Genomic DNA, 15,346 nt, shown 5'->3' with positions numbered 1-15,346 from the left:
TACACTTTTAAAATCCTATATAATTCATCTGTGTGCTGTAGATGTCTCTCTCTCTCTTTCTTGTTTTGTAACCCAACATTACACTACATTTATTCCAGGCAGAAACTAACAAAGTAGTTTTGAACTGATCCATAAAAAAGCTTAGTCTAAAACAAATTATGCTAGTGTTACAGGATAAGATGAAAATGAACAAACAACTCCCCCTTTTATTTGATTGTATGGACAGTGTGACTTATTTGCTTATTCATCATTTCTGAAAATAAAGACATACCTCATTTGTTGGAAGCTAACTGTATAATTCAGTTAACATAAAAGTTATTAAAATGATGCAAGGGTTATTTTTTACTTCTATTATTTCACAAAAAAGTCACATTAGATCTTTCTCCATAAATCTAGTAATAATGTCATATTTTGATATGTGGCCAGCACTGTTCTGTTCCCAGAATTTAAAAGAGCTAATAATTCTGGATTAGGAACCAAAGAACTAAATAAGGCTAATTATTTTCTCAGTACAACTAATCTCCTAAATAATATTACAAACCCAATAGTTTCTCTTTACATTTCAATTGAAGGAGACTATTTGCATCCATTTTATAAAGAAGCACTCTGCACAGTTTAAAGGCTGAATTTCCTAGATTCTTGAACAGATAGCAAAAACAATGCACTTCTCTTTCACTCTTCCCCCTCTGTACCAAGAACTGTTTCACACACCAAGTATGAAGGCAGTAGATGTCAAGACTGAATGTTTTTTGACTCTACAGAGGTTTAAAAATTGAGAGACAACTGGCCAAATCTGGGCCCATTTTGCAAGGCAGCAGAGGATGTAGCATCCCTACATTGTTGTATAAACTGGCTGCATGTTGGGAGTGGGCCCTCCTCTCTGCCAGTGATGCAGCAGACAAGTAGGCAGTCAAGGATGGCTTGTGGGAGCAGGAGGTTCGTGCACATCCTTCTAACAAGCCTTCACTGATCCTAGTCACATCTCTCCTTCCAGTTCAGGCCATGGTAGTTGCAGTACTAGTCTACATGGGCCACTGTAGCAGGGGAATAGGGCAATTCCTGGTTTCTTCATTTTTTTCCAGGTCCTGGGGAGATCACCTGGTGGTCTCCTGCCCTCTCACATCCCCAGGGAAGACATGGAACAAAGAGACAATCTGTGGCTCAATGAGCTCTCTCAACTCTGCACTACTCAGCAATGTTTTGGAGTTCTCAACTGGAAGATCACTCCATGGGTTATTCTGCCTGCTCAGTCTTTCCCCAGCCAATTCTTAGTTAACTGAGAATGAACTTGTTCTCACTTGGATTTCCACAAGGCACTACACATACACAGTGATATACATATCAGTTGAAACGGACTGAGCCACGGACTTCATCCATGGTAGTGCAGTTGGATGACTACATAAAAACTCAGGTGCAGTTTGGAGTTCACTGTGACAGTTTAATTAAATGAGTTCTTATCTCCCCCCTCCCCAAACCTTCTCCTTTCTTCTCTTTTCTGATCACTCTTGACAAAACCACTATCATCCCGGTCACTCTGGCCCATCACTTTGCTTTTCCCAATACAACCATACTATTTCCAAATCTTGCAGCTTCTCCCTTGTCAACATCACTAATCCATCTTTTTCTCTCCATTCCTATGGTGAAATATCCAGTTTAGGCCCTCATTATATCCTACCTTGATGATTATTACAGTTCCCCCCTTCCATCCTTACAAACTGCTGTGGCTAAATTCATCTTCCTTGCCCATTGATTTGCTCACAGAATTCCCTTTTGAGTCCCTCCACTGGATTCCCATAGAATTTTGTAATAAACTTAAGCTTCTTGTCACTACAGCAACTCCTCACTTAAAGTCGTCCCGGTTAATGTTTCGTTGCTGATCAATTAGAGATCATGCTCATTTAAAGTTGCACAATGTTCCTGTCAAGGTTCCTTCCCCACTCTGAACTCTAGAGTACCTGCATGAAAACCCCCTAAGATTATTTTTACCAGCTTAGATTAAAACTTCCCCAAGGTACAAACTATTTTATCTTTTGCCCTTGGACTTTATTGCTGCCACCACCAAGCGTCTAATAGATATATAACAGGGAAAGAGCCAGCTTGGAAACATCTTTCCCTCCCCAAATCCTCCCCAAACCCTACACCCCCTTTCCTGGGGAAGACATGATAAAAATCCTCACCAATTTACAAAGGTGAACACAGACCCAAACCCTTGGATCTTAAGAACAATGAAAATGCAATCAGGTTCTTAAAAGAAGAATTTTAATTGAAGAAAAAAAGTAAAAGAATCACCTCTATAAAAATCAGGATGGTAAATACCTTACAGGGTAATCAGATTCAAAACAGAGAATCCCTCTAGGCAAAACCTTAAGTTACAAAAAGACACAAAAACAGGAATATACATTCCATTCAGCACAACTTATTTTATCAGCCATTTAAACAAAACAGAATCTCACGCATATCTAGCTAGATTACTTACTAAGTTCTAAGACTCCATTCCTTTTCTGTTCCCGGCAAAAGCATCACACAGACAGAGAGAGCCTTTGTTTTTCCCCACCTCCAGCTTTGAAAGTATCTTGTCTCCTCATTGGTCATTTTGGTCAGGTGCTAGTGAGGTTATTCTAGCTTCTTAACCCCTTACAGGTGAAAGGGTTTTTCCTCTGGCCAGGAGGGATTTTAAAGGTGTTTACCCTTCCCTTTATATTTATGACAGTTCCCTTATAACATTGTTTGGCAGCTGCCTGCTTTGTCCACTGCTTGCAGAAAAAGCAGCCCGTTGGAGCGAGCTGGTGGGGGCTTGGAACAAGGGTGGACTAGCAGCCCCCCATAGCACCTCCCCTAAGTTTCCTGTGTGGCAGCTGCCCAGCAGGCTATCAATTGCTGGGAAATTCAGCTGTCCCTCCCCCACTGCCGTCTGCTGCTCCTGCCCTCTGCCTTGAGGCTGCTCCTGGGAGCAAACTGCTTGCTGTGCAGGGGGGAGGGGGAGGGAGAAGAGGGGTGCTGATGTCAGGATGTCCCCCCGCTCCTGCCCACAACTCCTTTACCCATCTCCACAGAGCAGGGGGGATACATGATAGGCTCAGGATGGAGGGAGTTTGCAGGCAGCATCTGTCGTCTCAACTTGTTGATCTACTTAAAAAGGCAGTGTACTTAGAGTGGGCTCTGCATACTTAAAGGGGCAATGCGCATCTCTCTCTCTCTCTCTCTCTCTCACACACACTCACACTCACACACAAACACACACACACGGTGTGTGTCTCTGTCTCTCTACCATGCTGTGTCTCCTCCTTCCATTCGTGCTGCCTTGTAGAGTGTGAGGCCACATTAACAACCCTTGAGGGCTCAGTCAAAAGCTAATTCATCATTTAGCAGTAAGGCATTCCCTGGGAAATATCCCATCCTCTTCCACCCTCTGACTCTACCACCTCAATCAAGCTTCACAATTATCATTGCTGTGCACAGCATTAAATTGTTTGTTTAAAACTTATACTGTGTGTGTGTGTGTGTGTGTGTGTGTGTGTGTGTGTGTGTGTGTGCGCGCGCTCGCGCGTGCGTTTCCCCTGGAACCTAACCCCCCCCATTTACATTAATTATTATGGGGAAATTGGAGTTGCTTAACATGGTTTTGTTTAAAATAGCTTTTTTCAGGAACATAACTACAACGTTAAGTGAGGAGTTACTGTACTTTCAAAACTACATAACTCTACCTCTCCCTATTTATCCTCCCTTGTCAAGCTTCATATTGTTCCTCTCCACATCCCACCTTCTCGTGAGCTTCTTACACAATCAACTCTGGGTCTTCTTCCATGCAGCTTTGTCATAAATATAAAGGGAAGGGTAAACACCTTTAAATCCCTCCTGGCCAGAGGAAAAACCCTTTCACCTGTAAAGGGTTAAGAAGCTAGAATAACCTCAGTGGCACCTGACCAAAATGACCAATGAGGAGACAAGATACTTTCAAAGCTGGAGGTGGGGAAAAACAAAGGCTCTCTATGTCTGTGTGATGCTTTTGCCGGGAACAGAAAAGGAATGGAGTCTTAGAACTTAGTAAGTAATCTAGCTAGATATGCGTGAGATTCTGTTTTGTTTAAATGGCTGATAAAATAAGTTGTGCTGAATGGAATGTATATTCCTGTTTTTGTGTCTTTTTGTAACTTAAGGTTTTGCCTAGAGGGATTCTCTGTTTTGAATCTGATTACCCTGTAAGGTATTTACCATCCTGATTTTTATAGAGGTGATTCTTTTACTTTTTTTCTTCAATTAAAATTTTTCTTTTAAGAACATGATTGCATTTTCATTGTTCTTAAGATCCAAGGGTTTGGGTCTGTGTTCACCTTTGTAAATTGGTGAGGATTTTTATCATGCCTTCCCCAGGAAAGGGGGTGTAGGGTTTGGGGAGGATTGGGGGGGGGAAGATGTTTCCAAGCTGGCTCTTTCCCTGTTATATATCTGTTAGACACTTGGTGGTGGCAGCAATAAAGTCCAAGGGCAAAAGGTAAAGTAGTTTGTACTTTGGGGAAGTTTTAACCTAAGCTGGTAAAAATAAGCTTAGGGGGTTTTCATGCAGTTCCCCACATCTGTACCCTAGAGTTCAGAGGGGGGAAGGAACCTTGACAAGCTTCCTATACACAGTATGACTACCTAAGCTCATCCACAAGCCCCTACATTGTCCACATTTTAGTCCCTCTTGAAGACTTACTTCCACTGTGCTACCTATAGTAAATCAAGTTGATCTGTATGTAAATGGCATATAAATTGTCCTTTCAGTACCCCTCTGTCTACTCAGTCATCCTTAGATTGTGAACTCCTTGGAGCAGGGACCATCCTTTTTAAGTCTTTGGAAAGTACCTAGGACATAGCGGGTCTGAGCTTGGGTAGCACCACCTGGGCAGCAATGTCCACTCTTCTATTTTTAGCACACTAGCTAAAGGATTTGATTTGTCTACCTGTACTGGGAATCACACATCCCAGTTGCAGTGTTCTCATACCCTAAGAGCTATTATGAAGTTAAATTCAGCATAAATTCTCGATTATACTGGAGACTTTAAAACAAAAAGTCAGAATTTTAGTAAAACTGTTGTGTCATGGACCTTAGTGCAGCTGTCATTTTTACCCAGTTTCTTCTTTATCTTGTTGGCGTTACTGTTAAAATGACGAAAACAAAAATCACCATCTGATCTGTGTGTGTTTGTTCTTCTAAAATTAATTAAATTCCATTATTGCGTTAATAATATCTTAAGTAATACCCCCAGTTCAATTTTAAAATTTTGTTTTAGGAGCTCAAGAGGAGCAGCAAAGCCAGTAAGGATCACATTATACCTCCAGTTTCAATGTGTGAGAAGTGTAATTTAAATTTCGCTAGCCAAGTCTTGACATAAACTTGGGGGGAATTTGGCTCTGCTCAAAGGAACAGCCTTCTGTCAATGTCAAGAATTATCCTAAAGAGCAAAAACAGTGAACACAAGAGGCTGCACTGAACCCTCTGACTCAAAAACCAACAGCAGTGAGCAAGGATTAATGTTTATCTGAGCTTTCCATTTGTTTCCTTCATTGCAGACATATTAATATGTATGCCATGACTTCATGGCTATATATTCTAGCAATGGAACAGTAAAACAACAGGAAAAAAATTAGGAATGGCTGTAGTGGCACAGCTGTGTCGCTAAACGTTGTGTTGTGTAGACATAGCATTATACTTGCTTAGTATATCTATTTTCTACTTAAACTCTATTCTTTTGTCACAATTTGACTGTATAGTTCCATTTTATTTGCAGTTGCATTGTTCCTGAATTTGGGACATTGCTGAATCTTCAATAAAACTGTTGCGTCTTTGATAAAACTTATTCCAATAAATTCTGTTGGAAAAATAGTTTTTGTTGTATTATGTGGTATTAGTGTCATATCCCACCTTAGACCAGTCTCCCATTCTCCAGACATAGCATTTGGAATAGTCCTCACAGTCTTCCTCTTCTTTAGGTCTTGTGGACAAAACACACTTCTTTCGGGGATTGGTGCACCTCACAGTCCGATGTCGTACTCCTTTGCCACATTTTACAGAACACTGTAGGATACAGAAAGATGTGATTTACACTTGTACAAGACACAAAAAATATATGCTAATATTAAATCTAGTGATCTCAGCAGCCTCTACTTTCCATGATACAACATTCTGGTAAAAGAATGTTAGACTGAGGGCTGGTCTTCACTACTGGGGTAAATTGACCTAAATTACGCTACTCCAGCTACGTGAATAACATTTGGACACAGACTAAAAATAACATAAGACATAATAACATAAGACACCAAGCCTAAAAATTCCATCCTGATAAGTGAAAGTTTTGGAAAATTATGATCAGCTGACCATAAAGAGTTATAATAAAAAATTTAGGCAACCTTACCTATAAATGGCACTCTCCTTAATATACATATGCATGAGGAAGAGATACATATATATATTAGATACACACAAAATAAAAAAGCAGCTAAAAAGGAAACAAAGTGAACTAAAACATCCTTGAAGAAATTCTAAATACTTTTCAAAGAATGAGACAGAATAAAACTTCAAACAAACCACAAAAGGATACAACAGACCTTAATTGGAATGAATTTTGAAATTGCAGAAGTAAATATCACAGATCTATATGCAGCAATCCAATTTGTTCTACCATATGAAATGTCACTAATTTAGACAAAAAAATAAAAAATTTAATTGCATATAAAACATGTGAAAACAATAAAGCCAGGGCAAAAAATTTATTGACCGGAAGGCCTTAATCTTCGCAAAATCAGCACATTTTCTTTCAGCTATTCCCACTTATATAGCCAAAAAATTACAACATTTCTCATTCAAGACGTTGTTACTGCTTTGATTTTCCCTAGTAGACCATCCTCACTATTTCAAGGATCAAAGCTATGTCTTTTGCCAAGCTGATTGCAAGTTCAGGAAGCACTGGCATATGATGGAACTGGGGATTAGAAACACCTCGCTCCTTAAAAATTATTTCTGACCCCCCCCCCCCCCCGACACACACACACAATCATTACTGATCTCCCAGATAAAACCAACCAACTAAACAATTTAGGGCTCTTTCTTCTTCCCTGATAACTAAATTCCGTTATTCCAATCGTTCCTCTGCTGTAACCCCACCTCTGCTCCTTCTGAAAATGAGCAGACAGCTCACCCTGCACTCTTCTCCTTACCTTTGCACCCCATCCTCACCAGCCTCTCCCTTTCAGCTGCCCACCTCTGCCAATTCATAGGCCCACCCGCTCATCAGATCACTACCTCTCACTGCTTTACCTCTTTTACCGCCCCATTCTCCAGGTCCCCTTCTCACTCTTTCGTCGTTGAACACAGGCTCTACCTGCTCTCTCCTTGCAAACACAGGATGGCCACCACTTCACCTTCTCTGCTTCAGATTCCCTCTCTTGGGATTCTGATGCTGCTCCTGAAGTACGGGTGGAGATCTACAACTAGGCCTGTGCCTATACTCAGGTTCTGGGGCTACCCTCATTTTGCACCAGAGGGGAATGGAAACACAGCTTCTGAACATGTGTAGCATCAGCATTGCCCTATACTTAAAATGGCAGGAGTAGCCCTCTTAGCGGCTAAATCTCTATTAGTCCTCTCTGACCGTCTCTCTCCTGGTTGAACTCTACAGTTCTATGCCACTGAAGAAACTGGGCACTGCCATTTCCTCCATCCCCGATTGTATTCTATGTTGCTGCACTGAAGGAAGACTCTGCCAACCCCTATTCCCCTTCTTCAGTCTACTTGCTGGTACTCTCCACTGTGTTGACAGAGAAAAGAGAGAAAAGAAAGGCATATGCAACAAATGGTTTTGTTTATTATAAACCAGAAACAAATTACAGAGAATTTAATAGATGAGGTTTAGCCCTATTTGTCCCCATCAGCTGCCACTGACAGGAAGTAATAATACCTTCCTGGATTTGGGCTTTTGAAAATGTTTCAGAGCAGCAACTGGCTAAAAGGGAAAAACTCTAGGTAGTGGGTTTTATTACTCAATCATCTTTAATTCCAGAGAGATTAGAGCTGTGGCATGAAGGACCAAAAAATACCTTAATCTGGGATGTGCCACTTGTCAAAGTTCAATAGACATCAGTTATTCCAAATCCATTAAACTGATTAGACAAATCCTTACCTAATTCTGATGCCATATATGTGAGGTAATAACTTTTACTAGCAAAAAGTACATATAACACTTGGACTGTAGCTTTCTGTACCCCCCTATAAGGGTCCCAACAAAATCTCTAGAAAATTTTAAGAAACAACAGTAGATAGAGAATAATGCATACACTGCACCTCAGACCACACTCCAGCTTCCCACACAGTCATACAATCCTGGCCTTCACAGCGCTGTGCAGAAGCAGGTTTTGGCCCAAGACAATCTCTTTCCCTAGCTCTAATCAAGGTTCCATTTCTGAGCTGCTGTGTACAGGCAACTTGTCTATTCTGGGTTCCTTTTCCACATGTCCTTGAACAAGGAGTCCATTCGGTCATCATCCATCTAAAAAGAAACAAAAATAATAGAATAATAGAAATCAGGGATGGAAAAGACCGATTAGGTTATCTTGTCCCTTTCCCTGTCAACAGGATTGTTCCCTAACGTATATTTTGAGTGCTTTGTCCATTTTTAAATAACTCTAGCTATGACCATCACATTGAGAAGGAGATGAATTTAACTCAACTCATCACACATTTAAGAAATGTATTCTAACATTTAGATTAAATTTTTCTTTCCAATTCCATCAATTATACCTAATTATTCAGTCCTTTATATAACATAAGCTTCCCCCCTCCTTTCTTATCATTCTAATTAGAAATATACCCAAATGTAAAGTTTTAAAAGCAGAAGGTTACTTACCAGTAACTGTTGTTCTCTGAATATTTCCCCTTGCAGATACACACTATAGGAATCATATGCCCTGCCACACAAACCATGGAACTCTTTGAAAGCAGTGAACTGTTAGGGGCGTGTGCACACTTGTGCCTCAGACTCACTATTCTGGTCCCAAGGGTATACCCTTCACTTATGTGTCTGTCTATCTCTAACTCGAGACACACAGTTTATATTTCTGAAGTAGAGCGGAATAAGAAAGGGTCAGTGTGGATCTGGTGAACCAACACATTTGGAGAGCTATAGTTGCTAGTAAGTAACCTTTCCAGAATCTTCCAGCGCTCCGGATGATCTCTGTGCATCCCTCAAAAGTCAAAGCTTTCCAGAGGGTTCTGCCCTTTGGTGCAGACTACAGGTGCATTCCAGGCATCGTAACTGACAGAATTTAGAAAATTGAAGTTTACAGTGGACATTCCAGATTTCTGTCATGCTCACTCTGAGCAAACATCACGTATAAATATTTTAATTTATTTTTCTTTATGATTAGTTCCAAAGGCTCAATGTCCATATTACAGTTTAAGAGAGACAAATAGACATCTAAAAAATGGCAAGTGTCGGTAACAAATAACTAATAATGCCAGGTAATGTTTAGAGAATCCCCTAAACCCACAGGATTGAAATTCCCCCATCAGTGAAATAATGTTTGTTTTGTAATTTTTTTAAAATACAAAATCTTTGACTACTTTGAATTCAGGACTATGAGATACCTTCTAGATTGTTCCAGGTGGCACTTATTAGCAGCTTTATGATTATGGCTTTATATGCTACTTAAATTATGTGATACCTCTGCTGTGTGTAATAACACTGCAACACATTTAAAAATAATTATCATTGATAGGATCTCAGAAAAGGAGCAGATTTCTCCCATTTCTATCCTTCACTATTGGGACAATAAAAATGATCACTCTATAAAAGATGAAGTTCTTCAGCCTATGTTATGCAGGAGATCAGAGGAGATGATCATACTGGTTCCTTCTGACCTTAAAATATATTATGTTTTTTACTTTACAGACTTTTTCTGTTAAAGACTTTCTAAGAAAACTGATAGGTTTCAGAGTAGCAGCCGTGTTAGTCTGTATTCGCAAAAAGAAAAGGAGTACTTGTGGCACCTTAGAGACTAACAAATTTATTAGAGCATAAGCTTTCGTGAGCTACAGCTCACTTCATCAGATGCATTTGGTGGAAATGCATCCGATGAAGTGAGCTGTAGCTCACGAAAGCTTATGCTCTAATAAATTTGTTAGTCTCTAAGGTGCCACAAGTACTCCTTTTCTTTTTAAGAAAACTGATGTTTTTTTCAATTTTTTTTATGTATGTTTCTTTAAAATATTTTACTAGTTATTTAATTTGTTTTCTTCTCTCCTTTGTCTTATTTAAAAAAAAACCTATTCACCCTTCTATCCATATAATTTTGATCCCAATCTTGCCAATCTGACACACGCATGCCCATTGATGTAAATAGGAATTTTGCCTGTGTGAGGACTATGGTACTTAACACAGTCTTCATTTCTCATGATCACATAAGTCTGGTAACACCAGGGATTGAGTATGATGATGATCATGATCATGAAAGCTTATGCTCAAATAAATTTGTTAGTCTCTAAGGTGCCACAAATACTCCTTTTCTTTTTGCGAATACAGACTAACATGGCTGCTACTCCGAAACCTTTATATTTGAATTTCCCTTCTCTGAAACATAGCAACCACTCTAACTTGCATGCCTACTGTATTAAAGCCCAGAGATTCTCCTTAACAGTATTGCATCAACAATTCAGAGAAAAGCTGGTACTCTCTGAAGTTTAACAATAGCAGCATTACAGACAGAATGCTTACTGCAGTCACCAGGAGCAGTGGATGCAGAACTACACATTTCTCACAGAAAATCTCCATCATGCACAGGAAATGAGCCAGCTATTACACCCCATTTAGGTGCCCAGCTACATTTCCTGTGTGTCCAGTCAACTCTGCTGACTGGTGAAAAGGGAAGGCCATGAATCTTCTTTTCCCATAACTTAGCCAACTGGAGCACTATCAGGGAGCAGTCTCTGTGCTCAGAGTGCAGGAACTATAGTTGTGATCAGCCCCTTTGCTGTGGATGAAATTTAGAAAAAAGGCTAATTGTGCCTTTTCTACCCCTTGCACACAGAATATTGATCCATAGACACTGGTGATGTTCATGCTTCAATGGAATTGGGAAGATCAGTAAAGAAAAATAGAAAATTTGAAGTATTTACTTTCTAGTGTAAGAAGTGTTTAGTGTGTGCTGTTAAGAATTATGATCCCAATTCAACGAAGTTCTTAAGCACATGTTTAACTTTAAGCATATGCTTAAAATCGATTCCCATGATTTCCACCACTTAACATTAATTACAGTTTAATGTAATTGAATCACTATCACCTTGTCTGGCACGGTTGTTCATTGCACTTTCGGACCTGTGGCTCAGGCTTTGTTAAATATTTGCATTTCTTATTGTCCACAATACTGATATTCTTATTCATAATCTTTGTGCAAGATACTGTTGTCTTTCTTTCTCCTAATAAAACAAAGCAAAGATACATGGAAAAATGGGAAATGTCCAGCTTTCTTTAAAAAAAAAAATCTATTTTCAGTCTCAGGTAACTTTTATCTGATAAAACTACCATCTTTATGTGTAATTGGTATGAAAGATGTGAAATAAAATACAGCAAGTTATTCTCAGATATAGTTTTCTATACATATGTACATTATACAAGTTTTAGTTTCACATGTGAAAATTTACAAACCATTGATTAAAAAAGTAAATATTTTATGAAAAAAAAAAAAACGGAATTAATCCACTGGCTTAGAAAAATGAAGTATGCCATTTCTACATTTTATAATGGCAATTATGGAAACCAATGAAACCAAGAATAATTAAAGGTGGAGGGATCTGGTTGGCTATTAAAGAAGTTGTGATTTATAATTCCACAGAAAAAAATACATGTTAATTATAAATACATTTGCAAAAATCAAATGTATTTTATGTGTACCTACACACCAAAGCGCACATTCTTCTCTACCCAGACACATATGTTTACCAATACTACAACTACCGTGCTCCACAACCTTATCTCTGCACTCATGTGATGCCAGTCTGCCCCACCACCCTACTTCCTCCTTCCAACACACTAAACAAGCACACCAAACATCCACACTAATTGTGTAGGGAGCAGGTAGATTAATTGATTTTAAGGCTGGTGAGAACTACTGTGATGGTCTACCATGACCTGCATAACAAAGGCAACAGAATTTCACCCACTCATTCCTGATTCTAGCCCAACAATTTGCCATCAAAGAAGAACGCATCTTTTAGAAAGCTAGCCAGATTGGAATTAAAGACAACAGACAATGGAGAATTTACTATATCCCTTGCTAATCTGTTCCAATGGTGAAGTACATCTAATCTGAAGTTTGCTGATTTAAACTAGTAATTTGATAGTTTGGTAAAAGGGTGTGAGCAGGAGGAAGGCAGAGTTAAGACTGTGGTGTATGTGGTTCTGTGATAGTGATAAGGAATGTGCCTGTGGATGCAGGAGTAAAGGATATGTGTACATATTTTTATATATAAATTTTTGTGTGGCCACCTTAATTGATTTACATTTTTCTGTGTATGTCCACGTGTGTATATATACATGCATACACACATATATAAATAAATAATATTTGCATGTGATTGCCTTAACTATTTTACAGGTTTGTGTATGTATGTGTCCAAATATGTAGGCATACAGGCATTCACCCATACACCAAAATTGTTTTGCCAAATAGTTTATTACACACAAATTACATATCTAAATATATATGCACAAAACCTCACAGCTTCTTTGATACTTCCTTTTTATTATTCATTTTAAACACTATTTAAATAAATGTGTTAGTAAAGTGTTATTTCTGATTAATCAGATGTTGACAATAACAATTTAAACTCAAATCTTTCCACATCACGCAGTCTAACATTTTAAATTATGTTATTTCTGTACATAAGAACAGACAGACAATCAATAGGACAGTTACAATGAATGTTTCTTTTGTCAAAAATAAATAATCTTGAGCTGTAATTTTGAGCATTTGCATTAAAATATCTCAAAAAGAAGAAGTGTAGGTTACCTAAACTAATTTAAATAACACCACAAGCTTATGCCAGTTACAGCAGAAAAGGATGATAAACAGACATAATGAAACACTTTGCTAAATGTTTATCTAAATTGTCATGTAGAATAAATTACTAGGATTAATGTTATATTTGAGCTTTTCTCAGAAAATGAGAAACATTAGAAATGGTACACTTATGAGAGTTCATGATAAATGCAAGTACTGGAATTATAATAAAAAAATACAGCAGGAAGTCATTAAAAGTGTTAATATTCTAAAATGAATCCGAGGAGTGGCTCTGCCTAGAAAAGGAGATGCTGCTTGTAGCAAGTACAGAATGCTTACAGAGGAGAGTTCTCTTACCAAACCGCAAACATACATATCCATGGAAACTCGTCTGTAGAGAATTAAGGATTGTTCACAGAGTCAAAATAGCAGGGACAGTGAGTTCTTTCGACTATTATGATGAATAAGTGGTATGTTTCCAGCTTTTATTATTTGAGTCAATAAGAGAAGCACAGCAATTTTCAGGATTAGAAGTGACCATGTCAGGAGAGTAGTGTGAAATGCAGAATACCAAGACAGTGCAACCTCGGGAGACTTGCTAAGCAACAAGTAAAGGAGTGGGTGAGAACGGGATAGATATAAGAGGAGTCAATGAATATTTAAAGAAGATATGCATGATGGTTGAAGATTAATTACTTTTGTTGGTCCATGGTGGAGTTATAAGATAGGAGTTATAATTAGGAGTTATAAGATTAAATTTTAAAAAGGGGAATTTTGGACTGTATATCAAAAATAGCTTTCTGACAATACTTCTGTTGGTGAGAGACAAGCTTTTGAGTCACACAGAACTCTTCTTCAGGTCTGGGAAAGGTAATCCTAGTGTAACAGCAAAATGCAAGATGGAAAAAATTGTTTAGCATAAGTAATTAGCACATATTGATAGATAGATTCATAGATACTAAGGTCAGAAGGGACCATTCTGATATAGTTTGACCTCCTGCACAACGCAGGCCACAGAATCTCACCCACCCACTCCTGCGAAAAACCTCACCTATGTCTGAGCTATTGAAGTCCTCAAATCATGGTTTAAAGACTTCAAGGAGCAGAGAATCCTCCCTCAAGTGACCCGTGTGCCCCATGCTACAGAGGAAAGCGAAAAACCTCCAGGGGCTCTTCCAATCTGCCCTGGAGGAAAATTCCTTCCCGACCCCAAATATGGCAATCAGCTAAACCCTGAGCATATGGGCAAGATTCACCAGCCAGATACTACAGAAAATTCTTTCCTAGGTAACTCAGATCCCATCCATCTAATATCCCATCTCAGGGGATTAGGCCTATTTACCCTGAATATTTAAAGATCAATTAATTACCAAAATCACATTATCCCATCATACCATCTCCTCCATAAACTTAGCAAGTAGAATCTTAAAGCCAGATAGATCTTTTGCCCCCACTGCTTCCCTTGGAAGGCTATTCCAGAACCTCACTCCTCTGATGGTTAGAAACCTTCGTCTAATTTCAAGTCTAAACTTCCTGGTGGCCAGTTTATATCCATTTGTTCTTGTGTCCACATTGGTACTGAGCTTAATAATTCCTCTCCCTCTCCTGCATTTTTCCATCTGATATATTTATAGAGAGCAATCATATCTCCCCTCAACCTTCTTCTAGTTAGGCTAAACAAGCCAAGCTCCTTAAGTCTCCTTTCATAAGACAAGTTTTCCATTCCTTGGATCATCCTAGTAGCCCTTCTCTGAACCTGCTTCAGTTTGAATTCACCCTTTTTAAACATTGGAGACCAGAACTGCACACAGTATTCTAGGTGAGGTCTCACCAGTGCCTTGTATAATGGTACTAAAACCTCCTTATCCCTACTGGAAATACCTCTCCTGATGCATCCTAAAACCGCATTAGCTTTTTTCACAGCCATATCACATTGGCAGCTCATAGTCATCCTATGATCAACCAATACTCCAAGGTCCTTCTCCTCCTCCATTACTTCTAATTGATGCGTCCCCAGCTTATAACTAAAATTCTTGTTATTAATCCCTAAATGCATAACCTTACACTTCTCACTATTAAATTTCATCCTATTACTATTACTCCAGTTTACAAGTTTCAGAGTAGCAGCCGTGTTAGTCTGTATTCGCAAAAAGAAAAGGAGTACTTGTGGCACCTTAGAGACTAACAAATTTATTAGAGCATAAGCTTTCGTGAGCTACAGCTCACTTCATCGGATGCATTTGGTGGAAAAAACAGAGGAGAGATTTATATACACACACACAGAGAACATGAAACAATGGGTTTATCATACACA

The 15,346-nt window shown here is 38.8% G+C and overlaps 1 protein-coding gene across 1 annotated transcript in view; it reads right to left on the bottom strand.

Moving 5' to 3' along the window:
* The window catches only part of ADAMTS19 (ADAM metallopeptidase with thrombospondin type 1 motif 19), a 286,395-nt gene that overhangs the window by 24,171 nt on the left and 246,878 nt on the right, over positions 1-15,346 (bottom strand). Inside the window, exons 19-21 of the mRNA XM_038403950.2 lie at positions 11,314-11,449; positions 8,321-8,525; positions 5,906-6,058 (exon numbers count right to left, since the gene is read on the bottom strand). Of these exons, the coding sequence (XP_038259878.1) occupies positions 5,906-6,058; positions 8,321-8,525; positions 11,314-11,449 (494 nt within the window). The remainder of the gene's footprint in view (positions 1-5,905; positions 6,059-8,320; positions 8,526-11,313; positions 11,450-15,346) is intronic.

The sequence above is a fragment of the Dermochelys coriacea genome, chromosome 5 (genome assembly GCF_009764565.3).
Source record: "Dermochelys coriacea isolate rDerCor1 chromosome 5, rDerCor1.pri.v4, whole genome shotgun sequence".
NCBI lineage: Eukaryota > Metazoa > Chordata > Testudines > Dermochelyidae > Dermochelys > Dermochelys coriacea.
Note: the sequence above shows the minus strand (reverse complement) of the source record. Positions and strands in the feature narration are given on the sequence as shown.